Genomic DNA, 21791 nt, shown 5'->3' on the forward strand with positions numbered 1-21791 from the left:
CCAATTTAAGCCAGATTAGATTATATTAAAGGCAGGTTTTTGGGAAACCGCTCTCGGTCGGCGAGTTCACTGGCCCCAAGGATCAAGGCCAAGGAAGTTGCCACCAGGGAGAGGGGAGCAGCTAGTGGAGGAAGATATATAGTAAGAGAGAAGGGGGGGGAGTGGGAATGGGCAAGGAGAGAGAGAGAGAGAGAGAGAGAGAGAGAGAGAGAGAGATCTGGACTGGGAAGTTCAAAGTTGGAGGCAGGGTATGGACTGAGGGATGCTGGGAGAACCTGGAGGCCAGGTCTGCTTTGGTGTGGAAAATATGCACCTCAGTCCCTTGTCCCCAAGTCCGAAACCAAACACTAGAAACTTGTGCAAATGTTTTTTCTTCCATTTTGATTTCGTATGCATCCATAAACCTTACATAGTTATTAATTTATTTTCTTACTGGCCTATACACAAGTTGATTCTACTCCATTTAGACTTTCTTTACTCTATCACTCAAGGAAACAACAGAAATATTTTCTTTACATGATATTCATACAAGTTAAGTACAGCCAGCCAAGATGGTACACGCTGGATGGTACAGGTAGGAGGATTGTCTTCACAGAATTAAAAATAAATAAGTTTTTTCAATAGCATAGCATAGTGGCTGAAGGTTTTACAATGTGATCCAGTTAGTAAATGCACATTATAGCCAAAAGCCAGCATTCTGCCACTTCGCTTACCCTTCAGATAAGGGGCCTATGTGGTACTGCGGGGTGGGAGGCGGGCGAGGAGGAACACTGTTGTACCTCTAGCCGGTCTTTTTCTTTTGTTTGTTTGGGGTTTTTGGTAAGTTGGTTGGTTGGTTTTTGTTTGTTTGTTTGTTTGTTTGTTATTCAGGGTCTCTGTACAAATCCTGACAGTCCGCGGAACTCACCTTGTAGACTAAGCTGTCCATCTCATACAGGCAGGCAGGCCTCTGCTTTCGGATTGCTGGGATTAAATGCGTGGTTTGCCACGCCCCTCTGAATCCCATCTTTTTCACAGGGTCAAATTAAATAAAAACCAAAGGCTTCGGGTCAAGCCCCGTAAAGCTTGTTTATTTGTGGAGCAGATTGCTTGCAGAAGTCAGAGGGTGACAGCAACTCGATACCTAGCATTTACTCTTACAGCGTTGATGTGCTCACTATGCTCACTCTCGCCATGCTTTGAGCCCACAGTTTACCTTTCCGCAAATTAACAAGCCTCGGAAGACTACAATTCCCAGGAAGCCTCACTGCAGGCGACGTCAACGTGCCGTAGCGGTTAGTCATCCTTCCTGATACTTCCTTCCACTTCCTGGAGTCGGAACCCGAGGCTTCGCGGGGGCGCGCACTTACGGACTTACCTAGCCGACCAGGCACCGGGGCGCGCGACCCCTGACGAGGAGTGTCGTCGTCACGTGACACAGGGGCGTACTTTTCTTGCCAAGCGCGCTCCGGTGCGCGTCCCCAGGGGGTGGCTGTCGGGCGTACGGGCTGGCTGGGTCCTCAGACCGGGGCCCGGATTAGCCGGTGGTTGCCGGGGCCACGAGGCCAAAGAACCAGGAGGGCGGGGTCGGCTGTGGCACCGCGGCGACGACACACCGAGCGAGCGCCTGGGCCTGAAGGGGACGATGCTGTGGTTCCAGGGCGCCATCCCGGCGGCCATCGCGTCTGCTAAGAGGAGCGGCGCGGTCTTCGTGGTGTTCGTGGCAGGTGACTGGGGAGAGGGCCCGAGAACGGTGGCGCTTTGATCTTGTTCTGGATTCTCGTTAGCGTCGAGTGAGCTAGGCAGGAGGAGCTAAGGTGGGCCGGGCTCAGACAGCCTAAGACCCTGTCGCCCAGTCCACTCGGTCTCTTCGGGGCCGCTCGTCTCCTGTCCGGGCCAGTACAGCTTTTTTTTTTTTTTTTTTTTTTTTTTATAAGGCTCCAGGCTTGCTCCGCTGCGGGGCCGACCCAGACGCCAAGCCTCTCCAGGCCGCGGGCGGGCCCAGTGCCACTTGGTGCTTCTGGGGTCTGTTGGGGACTCCGGCGTGACCTGTCTGCATCTGTGTGGGAAGCGCGTCCAGGCCCTGTCCCCAATCACTGAACCCTGCGAGGAGTCGCGCCCTGCAGGCCTTGGCAATCGGGTTGTCGCAGGCAGACCCCCCCCCCCAAGACCCCCAGCCCTGGTGTTCCCCTTCTTGGTCCTCTGGGATCTCCTCTTCTGGCAGCTTGGACCTTTTAATTCTTGGTGTGCGGGTGTGGTTGGGACAGGCCACTAGGCAGACAACTGGGTCTAGAAAGTTGTGAGCTGTCAAGAAAGCTGTGTCATCGGTAAGCCACAAAGAAACCACCTGATGTCTTAGAATGTTCCCGAAACATAAACTTGAGCTCACAGATGGTACTCTTTTATCATAGTACTCAGAGGGAACTGAGGTGCAATAATTACTTTATTACAAGTTGACCTTTTTTTTTTTTAACTTTTAACATAGTTTTTAAAGTACATACTCAGTCCTGATTCTTCCTCTCTTCTAACCTAAAATGTAGTTTTCCAGACATGTGCCAACTCATTTACCCCATATTGCTCTAAATCAGTTGGTTCCATAGCCTCCTGTTTTATTGCTGAAGTCTTGTATATCCGCAGTCAACCATCTGCTTCTATAGTTTTGTACATTCTTGATACATGGACCAGTTTGTGTGACAACTATTAATCTGAAGTGACAACTATTAATTTCTTCAGTCACTTGTGTTCAGTAACAGTTACTCATAATTGACCCATGGCTTTTAAGAGTTCTGTAACTTTGTTCATCTCTGTGGGAAAAAAAAAAAAACTGACATGTGAATTTGAGCATTTTAAATTTTAAATGTCTGTTTTGTTATGCTAACTTTTCAACTTGATGCTTGCTGTTAATTAGAAAAGCATAAATTACTTAGGCTATATTGAATTATACTTTAAATTAAATTAATAAATTAATCTTGTAATCCAGTAAGAATAGTAGTCACATGAAAATGGAAAGAACACGACATTGAACTCAGGTTAGAAATTGAACTCAGGTCATCTGAAAGAGCAGCTGCTCTTAACCACTGAGCTATCTCTCTAGCCGCAGTTTACAACATTTTAAACTGTGTTCCACACAAAATTTCAATAGTTCTGGGGGGAAAGGTAGTTTTATTGTCTTGTTTTTGTAGTTGAACCACTTAGGTCCAAAGTTGTAAGTAACTTGGGCCAGTCTCACAAAAACTGTTTGCTTGGTTTTTCTATTCTAGGATTTTTGGGTTTCTTGTGTGGTATTTTATTTGGTTTGGTTTGGTTTGGTTTTTTTTTTTTTGAGACAGGATTTCATATAGCCCAGGCTGACCTTGAAATCCTGATTCTCTGCTCCCAAGTGTTGTGATTACAGACGTGTGCAACACAACAGGTTAACATTTTTACATTTTAACAGTCAGTGTTGGGGCTGAGTGTACAGAGTCTGACTATAACCTTGACTGGCTTTGAACTCACAGAGATCAGTCTACCTCTTCCTCTACCTCCCAAATACTGGGATCAAAGGTGTGTAGGCCCTTACTTTGTAGTGTAATGCTGGCCCCAAACTCACAGTTATCTTTCTGCTTCAGACTCCCAACTGCTTGAATTATAGGTGGGTGCTACCATATCTGATATTTTTTTGGGTTTTTTGTTTGTTTTGTTTTTAAGATTTATTTGTTTATGTGTGTGAGTACACTGTAGCTGTACAGATGATTGTGAGCCTTCATATGGTTGTTGGGAAATGAATTTTTTAGGACCTCTACTCTAGTCAGCCCTGCTCAGTCAGTCTCTGCTTGCTCCAGCCCAAAGATTTATTTATTATTATACATAAGTACACTGTAGCTGACTTCAGATGCACCGGAAGAGGGGGTCAGATCTCATTACAGGTGGTTGTGAGCCACCACATAGTTGCTGGGATTTGAACTTGGACCTTTGGAAAAGCAATCATTGCACTTACCCGATGAGCCATCTCGCCAGCCCCGGGTTTGGTGGTTTTTTTTTGTTTGTTTGTTTGTTTTGGTTTGGTTTGGTTTGGTTTTTTTTGGGGGGAGGGGGGGGCGGGTTCGAGACAGGGTTTCTCTGTATAGCCCTGGCTTTCCTGGAACTCACTCTGTAGACCAGGCTAGCCTCCAACTCAGAAATCTGCCTGCCTCTGCCTCCGCCTCCCGAGTGCTGGGATTAAAGGTGTTTAGTCCCAGCGCTAGGAGGCAGAGCTAGTGGATCTCTGAGTTTGAGGCCAGCCTGATCTATAGAGGGAGTTAAAAGACAGCCAGGGCTACACAGAGAAACCTTGTCTCAAGAGAGGAGGAGAGGGGCTGTGTGATGGTACTCACCAGCATTTGTCGGGCAGAGGCAGTCAGAGATCTATGAGTTCAAGACCAGCCTGGTCTACTAAGTTCGAAGACAGCCAAGGCTGAACAGAGAAACCCTGTCTTAAAGAAGAAGGAAGAGAAAGGAAGAAGACAGTTATAGGTTATATGGTAAAATAAGTCAATAAAGAAATGAGAATTAGGATCATGATATCCATGTTTTTTAACAGAGTATGCAATTGATGGTACCTAAACATTCCTAAAAAACAATAAAAGTTCCAAAAAATTTCCCCTTTATGGGTAGGTCTAAACCTGGGGTTTTATTTATGCCAGGTAGTTGCTCTACCCCACTAGTAAATGAACTACACCCTAGTCTAAAATACTAAATTTGATTAACAAATATCGGAAAGCTGTAGAAGTAATTGAAGTCTTATACTTTATAGAGCTTTATGCATATATATGTATATGTATGTATGTATGTATGTATATATATATATATTCCTCAGTTAACCTTATTGGGGTGACCTAGTATTATGTATGTTTAGCATATCAGCAGCTATTGAACATTTGCAGAAATACTGTTAGGGATGGACAGTGGAGTCTGTCTGCTATCCTCTTTCAAAATGCAGATAGCTTTTCTAGAGCTTTAGCTAGGTCATCCTAACACAAAGTAGGAGAGGTATTACTCTAGAAATACAGAGACACTGAGCTCATAGAGCAGCAGCACTCAACAGGTAGCGCCTAACAGGGAGGGAGCGCCAATCTTTTGACATCAGACATGACATTGCTGTCTACAGAGTTCACACCTTACAACTTTAAAATCAAACTACACACACCCACCACTCTCACCAAATCACCCCCCCACACACACACACACCACAGAATCCTCAAGATATTTTAAATAAGTTCACAGGATTTCATATTGTATAATAGTCATAGCTATTCACTCAAGGCCACAGATTATATATGAGAACTTTAAATTTTCTTTGATAGGAGATCCCATCAATAATATACCAACCCATCAATAATATACCAACCTTAAAAAATTCAACTTAACCGCCAGGTGTGGTGGTGCACGCCTTTAATCCCAGCACTCAGGAGGCAGAGGCAGGCGGATTTCTGAGTTCGAGGCCAGCCTGGTCTACAAAGTGAGTTCCAGGACAGCCAGGACTACACAGAGAAACCCTGTCTCGAAAAACAAAAACAAAACAAAAAAAAAATTCAACTTAAAAAATGAAAAAGGTATTTGTAATTAGGAGTGGTTTCAAGGGTATTCAAACAAGTATTTCAGGCCCAAAACATAGGAGAGTAAAGGGCACACACACACACACACACACACACACACACACACAAACACACACACTACATATAGGGGTTAGAGAAATGCCTCAGAAGTTAAGAGCATTTACTGTACTTGCAAAGGACCTGAATTCTGCATGCATATGGCAGGCAGCTCACAACCATCTACTATTTCCGGTCTAGGGATCTAATGCCTCTTGTGAAGACCCCACAGCCTCCTATGCATATGTGATACACACACACACACACACACAGGCCCACACACACATAAAATATTTTTTAAAGATAGTTGTTTCAGAGAAAATGTGTAGGCAAGTCTTTATTTCATGAAGTCATTTTTTTTTCCTTAAAGATTTATTTATATGAATACACTGTAGCTGTCTTCAGACATACCTAAAGAGGGCATCAGATCCCATTGCAGATGGTTGTGAGCCACCATGTGGTTGCTGGGAATTGAACTCAGGACCTCTGGAAGAGTAGTCAATGTTCTTAACCACTGAGCCATCTCTCCAGCCCCCATGGAATTGTTTCCTTTTAGTTTTTGAGAGGCTAGGTCTTGCTACTGCCCAGACTGCCCTCAAGCTCCTGGGCTCAGCCTCCCTCCCAAGTATCTTCAGGCATAGGCTACTGCTTCTGTATTTTTTAAATATAGCTTTTATGAATTAAATAATCCGTTTAGTAAGTAAATAAAAATTAAATAATTATAGCATTGTATTAGAAACTAGTGATACTAGCCAAATTAACAAGAATCTCCAGTTGTATCTGTTTAAATTTAAAGATGTAAAGACAGTTGTGCAATAGTACAAAAATCTAAGAGGAACCTGAAGCAAAGATGTCTGTCTAGGGCTGGAGAGATGGCTCAGAGGTTAAGAATGCTGATTGCTCTTTTGGAGGTCCTGAATTCCCAGCAACCACATGGTGGCTCTCAACCATCTGTGATGGGATCCAATGTTCTCTTCTGATCATTCTGAAGATGGTGATGGTATACTCACTGCATAAAATCAGTAAATCTTTAAAATAAAAAAAGATGTCTGTCAAGTCAGTGGTATTTGCTGAAAATTGTTTGTGTCTGATACTGTTGACTGCTCTCTTTGTTTAACATAGACCACAAAGTTTAAGGTTTAAGCAATTGAGATTTCTTTAGGTGGTTGATATTTTGATTAAAAATAAAGACACTAAAGTTACTGACAACGGCAAATGGTAATTCTAGCGGAACTTAGTAAGTATTAAGCTTCTCACTGAGACTGGCATTCAGCTACTGCTGCCATCTCAAGGCTGAGTGACAAACAAACTGGCAGTGGGAATGTGACATTAGGACCTTAACCTGCCTAGCATAGGTAAGGGAATGAGAGCGCCAACCTCACAAAAGCCATAGTCTCTTTCTTAGGATTAACTCAAGGCTAAGGATGTTTATTGCCCTCGTTTGTTATTCTCCCAAAGGGTTTCTGGCTAAATGTCACCATTGTGCATTCTGTCAGATAAGCTGTGGTGTGGGTGGCCCTCCTTAGCTTTTCAGTTTTATTTGTCTCGTGTTCTCCATTGTTTATTATTTTCCTGACCACACAGACCTTTCCCTGCACGTGTATTCTTTCTTCGTGGTGAGCTTTTCTGTATTTAGTGTGGCTCAGTTCTCTTTGTTTTCTACCTTAAATGTCACCTCAGAAACCAATGTCATGGTACATGTCTTTAATCCCTGCACTTGGGAGATCAAGACCAGCCTCGTCTACATAGTAAGTTGGGACATCCAATGCTACAGAGAGAGACCCTGTCTCAGAAAAAAAAAGAAAAGAAAAGAAAGAAAAGGAAAAAAAAAGATCTATCTCAGAGAAGGCTTCTCTGACCTTAATAAAGGGATTTTATTTATTTGCATATGTGCTCACATCCTGGAAATCAAACTCGGGTCTTCTCATAACTATCTTCCCAAACCCAAACACACTCATTCATAGCAATTACTTCTTTAAGTAATTGGCAGTTGTCTGCTTTTTTTGTTTGCTTGTTTTTTGTTTTGTTTTGCACCATTAGATTTTAATCTATGCTGAGAGCACATATTGATTTATATCTACTACATAAACCCAATGTCTACAACAAAAAAACTGAATTAGAATAAAATAGTGGATGAAAGAATGACAGACTACATAAGACTCCTCACTCTTGACTTCCTCCTTAAAGTGATTGTGCAGAGTGCTCTTAAATAGCTATTTCTAGGTTGATAGTTGACTCTTTTTCTTGGGAATTTATTATTTCTTCCTACCCCATTGTCTCTGCAGACATTCGTTCAGAATCGTCTCACTTCCAAATGGTACCTTTCCCTTGTTCTTTAGTGTATTTCCATGTCCCATTTCCATGTACAAATTTCTCCTGGGACCTCATCTCATTCAGACATGCAGTCAAGTATTGTAGGCATATGTGTATGCTCACTATGCTAAATATTTAAATATTCCAATAAACACAGAATACAAGCTATATGTCTTATTACTACAGGTTCGCTTGTAGGAATTTCAGTCTTAAGATAACAAGGAAAACTGTCTTTGTCCTTATGGAACATTTTTTTTTCTAGTTGGGAGAGAAAGACAATAGACAATAAAGATAATTAAGATGTATAGTATATTAAAAGTGGGTGACCTGTAATGGGTTTTGTTGTCCAAGGTTCTTATAACAAAGTTAACTTAAAAAAAAAAAAAAAAGCAACTTTTTTTTTTAAAGTGTTAAGTGGTGCTGGAGAGATGGTTTAGTGGTTAAGAGCGCTCGCTTCTCTTATAAGGGGCCCCAAGTCCTGATACCAAATTGGCTCCATGATAACCAATTGCTGTGTAAGAATAGATATTCTAGTGAGACTGGACAAGCTAAGAGAACTTGCTCCTCTTTCATCAGGACCCAGGTTCAGTTCCCAGCACCACAAGGCAGCTTACAACTGTCCTTAACCCCAGTTTCAGGGGATCTAATGGCCTCTTTGGGTACCAGGCACATATATGCGCAGACAAACACACATAAAATAAAAATAAGTAAATTAAAAAAAAATAGACTTGGAAGGGAAGACCCATTTAAGCTACTATAAATATCTGGGTGGCCTCTGCCAGCTTTGTTCAAGGTGGTAGTAGTGGAAGCTATAAGTAGTTATTATTTGTGTTTGTTTTGATATAGCCAACTGAAATATAAAGTTTTTTGGGTTTGTTTGTGAATTTGCTATGCTGGGGCTCAAACCAAGGACTTTGTGAATTCTAGACAAGCACTGTACCATGGGACTACATTCATGACTTCAGGAGATCAGTTTTCTGATTTGATAGTTAAAGTACTTGCTAAGCTGGATATGTAGTAGTGCATGCCTTTAATCCCAGCACTTAGGAGGCATGATATCTGAGTTCAAGGCTAGCCTAGCCTACACAGCAAGTTCCAAGACTACATAGAGACCCTGACTCACTAATAAGGAAAGGAAGGAAAGAATGAAGAAAAAAATATTTGCTGTTCTTGCAGAGGACCAGTTTTTTTCCCATCATCCACATGACAGCTCACAACTGTCATAACCCCATTTCCAGGGGTTCCCAAGCATTTCCTGGCCTGGGGCACTGCACACATGTGATGCTGTTAAATTACATGCAAGGCAAAACACTCATGCACAAAAAATATAAAATTTGAAAGAAAAAATATTTCTGGGTTATATTTTATTTGGAGTTCTAGTTTCACACAGGAAAGAATTTAGAATGAACAAATCTTGTGGCCTTGTGTTCTTAAATCCTTGAAATATTTTCACAGGGGATGATGAGCAATCTATACAAATGGCTGCAAGTTGGGAAGATGAAAAAGTGACACAAGCATCATCAAACAACTTTGTTGCTATTAAAATTGATACTAAAAGGTATGCTTATGCGCTAATGCTTCATTACTTACTTTGTAATGATTTTTGTTGTTGTAGTTACCTATGATAATATCTTAAGAGACTATTAATGTTAGTTTTATGGATATAGATAACTAAGGTACTAAGGTGTCTTAGTCAGGGTTTCTATTCCTGCACAAACATCATGACCAAAAAGCAGTTGGGGAGGAAAGGGTTTATTCAGCTTACATGACCAAAAAGCAGTTGGGGAGGAAAGGGTTTATTCAGCTTACACTTTCCACACTGCTGTTGATCACCAAAGGATGCAGGACTGGAACTCAAGCAGGTCAGGAAGCAGGAGCTGATGCAGAGGCCATGGAGGGATGTTACTTATTGGCTTGCTTCCCCTGGCTTGCTCAGCCTGCTCTCTTATAGAACCAAGACTACCAGCCCAGAGATGGCACCACCCACAAGGGGCCTTTCCCCCATGATCACTAATTGAGAAAATGCCTCACAGCTGGATCTCGTGGAGGCATTTCCCCAACTGAAGCTCCTTTCTCTGTGATAACTCCAGCTGTGTCAAGTTGACACAAAACTAGCCAATACAAGCCGGGTGTGGTGGTGCACGCCTTTGATCCCAGCACTCGGGAGGCAGAGGCAGGCGGATTTCTGAGTTCGAGGCCAGCCTGGTCTACAAAATTAATATTTTCAAGGGAACTTAATTTCTGATTGCTGTTTTCAGATTCTTCATTACACCTTGCTAAAAAAATTTTTTTAAGTTTATCTTGTCTACCAAACATCTATGTAGTGTGTAACAAGAATTATGATTTGGGGCTAACAAACTTGATCAGCAAACAAAATGTCAGCTAAGCCTGACAACCTGAGTTTAATCTCCATATCACACATTGTGAAAGGAGAGAGCCAGCTTATACAAGTTGTCTTCCGACCTGAATACCATGCCTACCCATATACATAGAAATATATAAAATAAATAAATGAAGCTGGGTAATGGAGGTGCGTGCCTTTAGTTCTGGCACTTGGGAGGCAGAAACAGACAGATCTACATGAGTTTAAGGTCAGCCTAATCTACAAAGTGAGTTCCAGGACAGACAGGGCTACACAGGGAAATGCTATCTCAAAAAATAAAACAAACAAACAACAAACAAAGGGATTAAAATGTTCAGGCTGGAGAGGTTACCCAGTTGTTAAGTACCCTGGCTACTCTTCTCAACACCCATATGGAGGCTCAAAAAAACAGGGATCTAATTAATATTACTATAAAAAGTCATACCCCTGTGTGTGTATGTGTGCGTACGCACTGCCTCACGCACAGGTGATTGAATTGAGGAATGATGCATGCTAGGCATGTGCTTCACTCTTATCTCAGTCCTCTCTCCCATCCCTGACCAGAAAACTCTTTACTGCAGTTAAGTAAGTGATTAAAAATAGTTTTCAGGGGGCTAGTGAGATGGCTCAGCAGGTGGGAGCACCCGACTGCTCTTCCAAGGGTCCTGAGTTCAAATCCCAGCAACCACATGGTGGCTCACAACCATCTGTAATGAGATCTGACTCCCTCTTCTGGTGTGTCTGAAGACAGCTACGGTGTACTTACCTATAATAAATAAAATAAATCTTTAAAAAAAATAGTTTTCAGTCTTAAGAATTTTCATTATTACTGTAGGGGGAGGGACAGGCAGTATAGCACACAGGTGGACAATTTGCTACCTTTGTGTGATTGAACTCAGCTTGTCAGGCCTGCACAGCAGTTGTGTAACCCAGGACCATCCCAGTGGCCCTCCGACTGTTTTTGTTTTTTGTATTTAGAAATGATGGTATTTAACCGCTTTCTATACCTTTTCCCCATTAATTATTTTATATGGTTTTCTCGATGGATATTTAGAATGTTTTAATCCTTGTTAGTACATGTTAATCATGTGTACAGGTAATTCCTAGTCACTATCTTTTTAGAGGCTAAGACTTTTATAAGATTTATTTTATGTGTATTATATGAGTATTTGCATGTATATCTGTGCACCATGTGCATGCAGTGCCCAAGGAAGCTGTAAGAGGGTGTTGTATCTCCTGGAACAGGAGTTACAGATGGTTGTGAGCCACTGTGTGGATACTAGAAGTCAAACTTGGTCCTCGGGAAGAGCAGTCTGTGCTCTTAATCACTAAGCCATCTCTCCAGCCACCAAGATTTTTTTATTTAGTTATATTAGTTCTTAAAGAAGCAACATGACATACCTCTGTTTTCTTTTCTTTTCCTTTCCTTTGTCTTCTTTTCTTTTCTTTTCTTTTCTCTCCTTCTCTTTTCTTTTCTTTCTCAGTGGGTTCTCACTATGTAGCTTTGGCTATCCACTGTGTAGACCAGACTGATATTGAACTCACAAAAATCTACCTCCAGAGCACTGGGATTCTAGCAAATCCAGCCACCACTTTTTGGGCTATAAGAACAAATCTTTTTTTTTTTTTTTAAGATTTATTTATTTATTTTATGTACTGTAGCTGTGCAGATGGTTGTGAGCCTTCATGTGGTTGTTGGGAATTGAATTTTTAGGACCTCTGCTCCCTCTGATCAGCCCCACTAAGTTCCTGCTCTCTCTGGCCCAAAGATTTATGTATTATTATAGATAAGTACACAGTAGCTGTCTTTAGATGAGCCAGAAGACGGTGTCAGATCTCATTAGGGGTGATTGTGAGCCACCATGTGATTGCTAGGATTTGAACTTACGACCTTCGAAAAGCAGTCAGTACTCTTAGCAACTAAGCCATCTCGCCAGCCTGAACAAATCATTTTTTAATCTGAAAATTATAAGACAATTAAAAAGAACAAAAATGTCTTGTGAAATAAAATTCTCATTTCTCTTCTGCTTATTGCCAGACAACTAGTAACTTTTTAAAAGTACTTATAGCCGGACATGGTGGTGCACGCCTTTAATCCCAGCACTTGGGAGGCAGAGGCAGGTGGATTTCTGAGTTCGAGGCCAGCCTGATCTACAAAGTGAGTTCCAGGACAGCCAGGACTACACAGAGAAACCCTGTCTCGAAAAACTAAGGGGAAAAAAAGTACTTATATTGGTATAGTAAATTTAATGAAAGCAACTCAGTATTTGGAAAATAGTTGAATTTGTGTAATGATTTTGCTCTTGATATCTTTTTTTTACAGTGAAGCCTGTCTGCAGTTTTCACAAATTTGTATCCTTTGATTGAAGAATTGGTTTCATGAATATATGCTTTTCTTTCTTTCTTTCTTTCTTTTGTTAATTAAAACATTTAGGAATTAAACTGGGTATTAATTGTGCACACCTTTGATACTAACAGCTGGGAGGCAGAAGCAGAGGGATCTCTGAGGTCACCTGGTCTATAGCACAAGTTCCAGGACAGCCAGGGCTACACAGAGAAACCCTGTCCAAAAAAAAAAAAAAAACAGGAGAAAAAAATTAGGAATTAGTTTTACTTAAGAAAACTTACCTTTTGTTTGTAGAAGCAATGTTGTAGATTGTCTTTGAGGTAATACATTGTAGCTAATGGCAAAGTACATTTTTTTAAAATGTGAATATCTGAAGAACAGTATAGAGTAGTTTACTGTTAAAATAGGTGACAAAAAGCAGATGAATATAAGTTAAGCTATGATGTAGGAGAATGAAATATATTCTTCACTGTGATACCCTGTACCTACCATAAATCATTTTACATACCACTTGCACTAGAGGCATGATATGGTCGTTGAGGTGAGAAACTTGCTAGCTAGTAATATGAAATCCACTAAGATGATATGCTTTGCTTTGTTAACTGTATTTTATAAAACTTCTAGTTTCAAGCGTGAATTATTAAACTTAATTGACTGTACAGATCCTGTAGTATGTGTTCCATCCAGTTTCTTTATAGGAGACAGTGGAATCCCTTTGGAAGTAATAGCGGGGAGTGTTTCTGCAGATGAGCTTGTTACAAGAATTCATAAAGTCCAACAGGTAAGAAGGAACCAGAACTTATTTTATTTTAAGATTTTATTTGGGGGCTGGAGAGATGGCTCAGCAGTTAAGAGCACTGACTGCTCTTCCCAAGGTACTGAGTTCAAATCTTTGCAACCACATAGTGGCTTACAACCATTTGTAATGAGATCTGACTCCCTCTTCTGGAGTGTCAGAAGACAACTACAGTGTTCTTACATATAACAAATAAATCTTAAAAAAAAAAAAAAGATTTTATTTTTAATCCTGAATAGCCCCTACTGAAGTTTTTTTTTAATTCCTACTTTAATTATAATTTATTTAGTTTTGGATTTTTGAGACAGGGTTCCTCCCAGATGCCTCTCCATGACTAGACTGGTTAACTCTTTGTGAACCAGAGAGGAAAGAAAGGAAAGAATTAAAATCCTTTACACAGGCAAATATGCACAGACACATATACATTCATACACATTGTGGCCGGGCCCGACCATCTGTTTCATCTACTCCACAAGCATAACCACACATAGACAAACAGACATATATATTTGGTGGGTAGATGGATGGGGGAAAGCTGCCCAAGCCAACAAATCATCTTTATTTCTTTTTTAGGGACTTTTTTTTTGGGGGGGTGGTTGGTTTTTTTAGAGACAGGGTTTCTCTGTGTAGCCCTGGCTGTCCTGGAACTCACTCTGTAGACCAGGCTAGCCTCGAATTCAGAAATCCTCCTGCCTCTGCCTCCCGAGTGCTGGGATTAAAGGTGTGTGTCACCACGCCCAGCTAAAGAGACAGTTTTTATACATGACCTTGCCTGGGTATACACCTGAATGCTTTTCCTTGAACACAAATTTATCCCAAGCCTATTTCTCTTTTTAATGTAATTGTAAAAGCTCATTGTATTCCTTATTATACAGCCTTTACTTACTATATGAGGAGTGGACACATTCTGTTCTTAATTCTAAATTTACTACATCTTTCTAGCAAAACAACTAAAATTATCTCTTAAAACTTTCTTCCTAAGATTATTTTAAACAAATCAGAAATTCTATAAAATCATTAATTCATCTAAACTGCATTAATTCATGAAAGTCACCTTTATGTTGATCTGCAGAAAATCTGCTCAATATTTGGTGTAATGCTCAGAGATTATATTAATTTAAAAATGACAGGAAAACTTATCAGCTACAAGAAGCAATCTTGAGATGATGTCTCTTTGGGACCTTGCCTCATTGAGCTCACCCATTACAGACCATGCAGAAATGGTAGGCTACATTCTGGAGGCCACCAGCTAGCCTTAGCCATTGCTAATGGCTCCTGACAAGAAAGCAACCATTGGTGTGGGTACAAGACCCACCTTTGTGTTTTCAAGGCTTTTGAGTATTAATCATCCTTTAGAGTGGCGCCTATGTGAGTGTCAAGTACACTTCTGGAACCTTAGTTCTCAGACACTTTAGTGAAGGAAGGAAGAGTGACTCTAGAATTTGATTCACCCACTGGCTTTAAGTTTAGAGCTGTGGAGCTCCAGGTTAATTCTCAGTGGATAAACTCTGTTTTTGGCCACTGAGGGCAGAGATATCTCTTAACACATTTCCTAGCTCAAGCCTGTTTCCTACCACCTACACTCTTCAGTCCATAAGGTTCTTCCCTCTTGCTCTCCACAGCTGTCTGTTGGGACCCTCACTCAGGGGCTGTGGCAGGCCACATTGATGTTTCTTAACCTGTGTAGGTACTCTGATCTCAGGCCCCAGGGTAGCTCCATTTTTTTTTTTTTTTTTTTTTTTTTTTATGGTTTTTGAGACAGGGTTTCTCTGTATAGCCCTGGCTGTCCTAGAACTCACTCTGTAGACTAGTCTGGCCTCGAACTCAGAAATCCGCCTGCCTCTGCCTCCCGAGTGCTGGGATTAAAGGTGTGCGCCACCACGGCTGCTCCATTTTTTAACAATGGATATTCTCTGAAGATAACACAGAACTACCCTCTGAATACCAGAGCTTGACAAAGTAGGATTACCCCAACTAGTGACCCATTTATCAGGCACCTGTTAGAATTTGAGATCCTTGAGGGAAGTGAGCTTGTCCTGAGAGGGGCACTGCTTATATTTCATCTGCCTTGCCTTTCAGAAGTGTCTTGAGCCCCCTCCCCTAGCCAGAACAGTCACTCTACTTTAAAACTTTTTATGGATTGGAGACCCAGATCATTCCCCTGTACTTAAAATAAAGGACAATTATGCTCTTCCCAGCTTGTAGCTAAATCCCATAATGTAGTTTTTCTTTTTTGTTTTGAGGGTCTCTATAGGCCTGGCTGTCCTAGAACTTGCTGTATAGACCAGGCTGGTCTTGAACCTACAGAGATCCACTTGCCTCTGCCTGGGATTAAAGGCTTGTGCCACTATATATAGCCCATAATATAGATTTTATTATGTCTAGAACTCTTAAATTTTCAATTTGTCCTACAGAAGATATAGTACATCTACTCTTGAAGGTGTGTGTGTATGTGTGTGTGTGTGTGTATGAGAGAGAGAGAGAGAGAGAGAGAGAGAGAGAGAGAGAGAATTCATAAATCATCTACCATAAAATAGCTATGCAGTCTCACATTAAGTTTTAATTTGTTTTCTCCCGAGATGCACTCGTCAAAAGGTGAAGCATCAGTGACAAATGACAACCAGTCAGAAAGTTCAGTATCTACCCCATCTGCCTCATTTGAACCTGATGTATGTGAAAATCCCGAGTCCAAAAATACAGAGCTTTGTGAGACACCAGCTACCTCTGACACAAAGTCAGATACTGCAACAGGTATAGTACAAGTATTCCTTATAGTTCATACTCAAAGGCATGGATTGGTCTTACTGTAGCATCCCAGACAGATAGCATCAAGCCTGTTCAAATGGCTTGATAAACCCAACCTAGGTCTAGGGCTTAGCTAGTAGAATGTTTGTCTGTCCATCAGGCACAGTGATGCATTTCTGCCATCTTAATACTCAAGAGGCAAGGTTACTAGATGACTTATACCTCTTACAAGTTGCATGAAATGCAGTTTCCTTTGTGTTTGGGGTGGTGGTGTTTGTTTGATTTAGTTTGGTTTTTGTTGTTGTTGTTCTTGTTCTTGTTATTGTTGTTTGCAAGATTCTCTGTGTATTCCTGACTGGTCTGAAATTCACTCTGTAGACTACGCTGGCCTCTCAGAGATATACCAGCCTCTAATGCAGTATTCTTATTTCATTTTAATAATTAAGGAGGAGAATGCACAGGTCATGACAGCCACTCTCAGGAGCCTCATGGATGTTCAAACCAGAGACCAGCCGAGGACCTCACCGTCAGAGTAGAAAGGTTTGCTCTTACTTTTGTAGTGTTTTGTTTAATAAATTACAGTTTCTAGTCTTTTTGTTAACTTGAATGAAACCTAAACATAACTCAAATGAAGATTCAGAATTGCAGGTTTAAAATTCTGATTGCCTCAATAACTCAACTATTCCATGAAAAAACTAGGGTATAGCTTTTCTGTATCTTTGAAGTTGTCAGTCAGCTGTAGATCTGAGCATTTTGTTCTTAGAATCCCTTCTGGTGCATACATGTGTGTATCCATCTGTCATTTTTGCTTTTATTTCTTTATACCAAAAGAATAATAAGCTCTAGATGAAGAAAATCTTAGCTCATACTGTACATATGTACTGAGCTGGGGGTTCTGCATAACTACCTACTGAATGTCATTTTTTTTATTAGTTGACTAATCAGTTAAACGTCTCTGTTCCATTGTAGTTTCCAGTTTAGGGCTTATAAAATGCAGTAGTTAGGAAACTCATCTGTTATGCTGCAATTAAAAAGTATTAGTTAATGGCTAATAATACTTGTAATCCTACCCTGAAACCTCTTAATATTATATGGAGGTTTATAAAAACTTCTTAGAGGAGCTAGGGTCTAGGTCAGTGCTAGAATGTTAGAAGACATGAGGTCCTGGGTTACAACTTCAGCTTTGCAAAAACAGTAATAATGACAGTAAAGAATAAAATAAAATTCCTTTGAAAAGGTATCTTTTTGGCCACTTGCAACTGGAAATACAGGTAGTTGTGAGCCAGCTGGTGGTGGTGCACACCTTTAATCCCAGCATTTGAGAGGCAGAGGCAGGTGGATCTCTGAGGGCAGCCAGGGATGCACAGAGAAACCCTGTCTTAAAAACAACTCCTTCAAAAAGAAGTAAGCTACAAGGAATAGAAGTTTGGTCCAATTAGGGAATAATTTAAGCTTTTAACTGCTAAGCCAGCTCTCCAGCTTAAATTTGTTTATTTTCCAATCAGATAAATCATCAAAGAGTGAGAAATGTCTATGTAAATATAAGGCAGTTATGGTTAAAAACAGACTTACGATGGACTCGTTTATGGATTTATGCAAGGAACAAAAATGGACAGATAAACCCGCTGTGCTTTCAGAGGATTAGATCCCTTTGTGTTAGCTAAATAAAACTTTTTTGAGACAGTCTGACTGTGTATTCCCTAGCTAGTTTTTGTTTCCTAACTGCTAATTTTAAAGGTGTTCACCAACACCCCTGCACCCACCCACCCCCCATAGTTGAATTCTTAATTGTGCTTTGAATAATAGAATCTATCTTGGTTTTTTGTTTTTAAGCAGACTAACAAAAAAACTTGAAGAAAGGAGAGAAGAGAAGCGGAAGGAAGAAGCACAGGTAGGACTCACTTAGCAGTGTTTCACGCTCTGCTTCTTGAGGCTATATTTGATTTCTTGTCCAATTTAGCAGACCTAGGTCGATATCCTTAGAGCTCAGTGCTATATTGTGGTAAAGGAAATTATCACTTCAATGTGTCCGATTATACTGTTTGCATTTTAGGATTTTGGCTATTGTTTGTGTGTGTTTGAGACAATATCTTTCTGTGCAGTCCATGCTGGCCTGGAAATCTTAGGGCTGCAATGAGGTACCATGCCCAGCTGTTTCTTTACTTTTTCTTCTTTCTTTCTTTTTTATTTTTAAAGATTTATTTATTTATTTCATGTATGTGAGTACACTCTAGCTGTCTTCAGACACACCAGAAGAAGACATCAGATCCCATTACAGATGGTTGTGAGCCACCATGTGGTTGCTGGGAATTGAACTCAGGACTTTGGAGAGCAGTGAGTGCTCTTAACTGCTGAGCCATCTTTCCAACCCTACCTATTTTCTTTCTTAATAAATTACTAGGGATAATTGAATAATCTTTTTCCTCTGTGCAGTGAGTCTTTCATACTAAATATCTAAAGGAAGTTGATCTAAAATTGCTTGATTTGAGAAAAGTCAAATTTGCATACATAGTCCTGAATTTTTAATGCAACTTTGAATTCTAGCATACTTGTCATCCTTCACACAGTAATTGTGCCATCTCTTTGGGGGTCTCATAGATTTTTTTTTTTCAAGCCAAATAATTGATTGCTATTTGTCCTCAGGGATAACACACTTGGCCCTGGCAAGACCTATAATTTCTGCTTGGTTACAGATTACATTGTACTCTTACCAGAGCGTTGCTGACAAAAGAGTTTATAAGTTAATAGATATGTGACCAGGAATCATGCTGTCAGTAAAATAATTTTTTAATTACTTTATTTGTATGGGTATATTGCCTGCATGCAAATCTGCATTACTTGCATGCCTGCTACCTGTGGAGGCCAGAAGAGGACATTAGGTCTTCTAGAAGTGAAGCCACAGTTGTGAGCTGTCATGTAGGTGCTGGGAATCACACCTAAGTTTCCTAAGTTCCCAGCACTAGTAAGAACAGTCAGTGTACTCAATAACGGAGTCAGCTCTTAGGCTCCTTTTTAAAAATTACTCTGTGTGTGTGTGTGTGTGTGTGTGTGTGTGTGTGTGTGTGTGTGTGTGTGTCTGTGTGTGTCTGTGTGTGTGTCTGTTTGAGATCAGTGGGCTGCGTGGAGTAATCTGTTTTCTCTTTCTGTAAGTCCATAGTGTAAACTCTGGTACAGGGATCTTTACTCACTGAGCCATCTCACCAGCAAACATTTTATGAAGTTCTGTTCTTTTTTTTTTTAATGATTTATTTATTTATGTATATGGGTATTTTATCTGCATGTACACTTGCACACCAGAAGAAGGTACTGGATCCAATGGGACTATAGTTATAGACAGTAGTAAGTTGCCATGTGGTTGCTGGGATTTGAACTCAGGTCCTCTGGAAGAACAGTCAGTGCTGTTAACCACTGAGGCATCTCTCCAGCCCCCAAGTTTGTTTTTTTTTTTTTTTTTTTTTTTTTTTTTTTTTTTAAAGATTTATTTATTATATGTAAATACACTGTAGCTGTCTTCAGACACACCAGAAGAAGGAGTCAGATCTTGTTACGGATGGTTGTGAGCCACCATGTGGTTGCTGGGATTTCAACTCTGGACCTTCGGAAGAGCAGTCGGATGCTCTTACCCACTGAGCCATCTCACCAGCCCCAGCCCCCAAGTTTTGTTCTTTTAACTGCATTCTATAATCAGGCTTTATTATATCAAAGTATTATCTGAGACAGAAGATTAGATTATGGTTTTGGTTTATAAAACTTTCCTTTGATTCATAAAAGGGCTTTTTTTTTTTTTTTATTCAGAGAGAGATTAAGAAGGAAATTGAAAGGAGAAAAACTGGAAAGGAAATGTTGGATTATAAAAGAAAACAAGAAGAAGAATTAACAAAAAGAATGTTAGAAGAAAGAAGCAGAGAGAAGGCAGAAGATAGAGCGGCTCGAGAGCGCATCAAGCAGCAGATTGCCCTGGTGAGCATTCCTGTGCCCTCCACTCCTCCTGCCTCTGCCTCCTCCTGCCTCTGCTGCCTCTGCTGAGCTTGAGATTCTCTTAGCTGTGCCTGCTGAATGCTGGGAATGGGGAAGGGAGCCTCTGATGTGGACATTTACTTTAAATGCTTGACTGCATGACATTTGTGATAGTGTTTCTTCATACAGAATGGTTTTTCATTCATTACCAAATGGTGCACACAATAGCACATTATAATAACAAAAAGTATCAATCTGAGCTTTCTTTTTAAAAGAAATTATATTGAATTTAAATAGTTTAGAAAAATTAACAGATAATCACTTTAATTTTTTTTCCTTTTTCCTCCCACATGGCTAGCACTCAAAAAAAATGGTTTTTAAAGTACTTTCTTGCCAGGCAGTGGTGGCACTCAGGAGGCAGAGACAGGTAGATTTTTAAGGGCCAGCCAGGACAACACAGAGTAAACAAACAAACATTTTTCCTAATCCCAGCACTCGGGAGGCAGAGGCAGGCAGATTTCTTGAGTTTGAGGCCAGCCTGGTCTACAAGGTGAGTTCCAGGACAGCCAGGGCTACACAGAGAAACCCTGTCTCGAAAAAAATAAATAAATAAAATAAAATAAAAACATTTTTCCTACTATGTATTTACTTACTCACATGTTTTAGTATTTTGCTTGCGTTATGTAGGTTGTGTGTGCCTGTTCCCCTCAGAGGCCAGAAAAGTACACTGGATCCTCTGGGACTGAAATGGATGGTTATAAGTCACTGTGACAGTGCTAGGAATTGAACCCACATCCTACACAAGAGTGACAGGTGCTCTAAGTCACTGGAGCCCTCTCTCTACCACTGCCCCCTCAAACTTTGGAGGTCAGAGGATAACTTTGTGGAGTCCGCTCTCTCCTCAGGCTTTGTATAGATTCTGAGCTTACACTAAGGCCACCAGGCTCACACAGCAAGTGCTCTACCCTTGAACCCATCTCACTAGCCCAAGATAGGCTGTTTTGTTTGGTATTTCATTTCTGTGTGTGTGTGTGTGTGTGTGTGTGTGTGTGTGTGTGTGTGTGTGTTATATATGTGAAGGGTGGGACAAGGGTGTGTTTAATTATATGTGTGGAGGGGGGGACAAGAGGTATCAGAGACAAGAGGTATCAAATCCTCTGGAACTGAAGTTACAGGTGGTTGTGAGTGTCTTGTTATGTGTGTTAAGAACTGAACTCAGGTCCTTTGGAAGTAGACCTTGCTCTTACCCACTGAGCCATTTCTCATTTTCTTCTTGTTACCTTATTTATTTATTTAGAGACAGAGTGTACAGTATAACCCTGGCTGCCATGGACCTGTAGACCATGCTGGCTTCAAAATCAGAGAGTATTAGGATTAAAGGCAGGTGAATTTTCTAAGATTGGGGTGGGAGCTATCATACTCCTTTAATCCCAGCCCAGTGGGCAGTTCTCTGTGAGTTGGAGGCCAGCCAGGCTGGTCTTACACAGTGAGTTCCAGGATAACCACCCCTACACAGAGAAACCCTGTCTCCAAAAACAAAACAAAACAAAAGAATTTTCTAAGAAAATGCAGCATTAAAAGATTCTGTAGTTAGGTATGGTTGTGCATGCTTAATCCAAGCACTTAGGAGGCTTTGATGGAGCTCTGTGAGTTCAAAGCCAGCCTGGTCTACAAAGGGAATCA

At 40.8% G+C, this 21791-nt stretch overlaps 1 protein-coding gene and 1 long non-coding RNA gene across 5 annotated transcripts in view; both read left to right on the forward strand.

Annotated features, from left to right (window-relative positions):
* Window positions 1-1051: 1051 nt before the first annotated feature.
* Ubxn4 (UBX domain protein 4) overlaps window positions 1052-21791 on the forward strand; it is a 35481-nt gene continuing 14741 nt past the window's right edge. The window contains exons 1-8 of one of the 4 annotated variants that reach the window (XM_006529831.2): window positions 1052-1706; window positions 9357-9459; window positions 12587-12615; window positions 13273-13391; window positions 15986-16157; window positions 16598-16691; window positions 17985-18042; window positions 19947-20111. In XM_006529831.2, the coding sequence (XP_006529894.1) occupies window positions 1625-1706; window positions 9357-9459; window positions 12587-12615; window positions 13273-13391; window positions 15986-16157; window positions 16598-16691; window positions 17985-18042; window positions 19947-20111 (822 nt within the window). In that variant the 5' untranslated portion in view covers window positions 1052-1624. The remainder of the gene's footprint in view (window positions 1707-9356; window positions 9460-12586; window positions 12616-13272; window positions 13392-15985; window positions 16158-16597; window positions 16692-17984; window positions 18043-19946; window positions 20112-21791) is intronic. The other 3 variants (XM_017322239.1, NM_001356529.1, NM_026390.3) reach the window with 3 other exon arrangements.
* Window positions 1713-9234, forward strand: Gm41949. The gene is made up of 2 exons (XR_878509.3): window positions 1713-1796; window positions 1917-9234. It is a non-coding gene; the product is annotated as a predicted gene, 41949 (long non-coding RNA).

The sequence above is a fragment of the Mus musculus genome, chromosome 1 (genome assembly GCF_000001635.26).
Source record: "Mus musculus strain C57BL/6J chromosome 1, GRCm38.p6 C57BL/6J".
Classification (NCBI taxonomy): domain Eukaryota; kingdom Metazoa; phylum Chordata; class Mammalia; order Rodentia; family Muridae; genus Mus; species Mus musculus.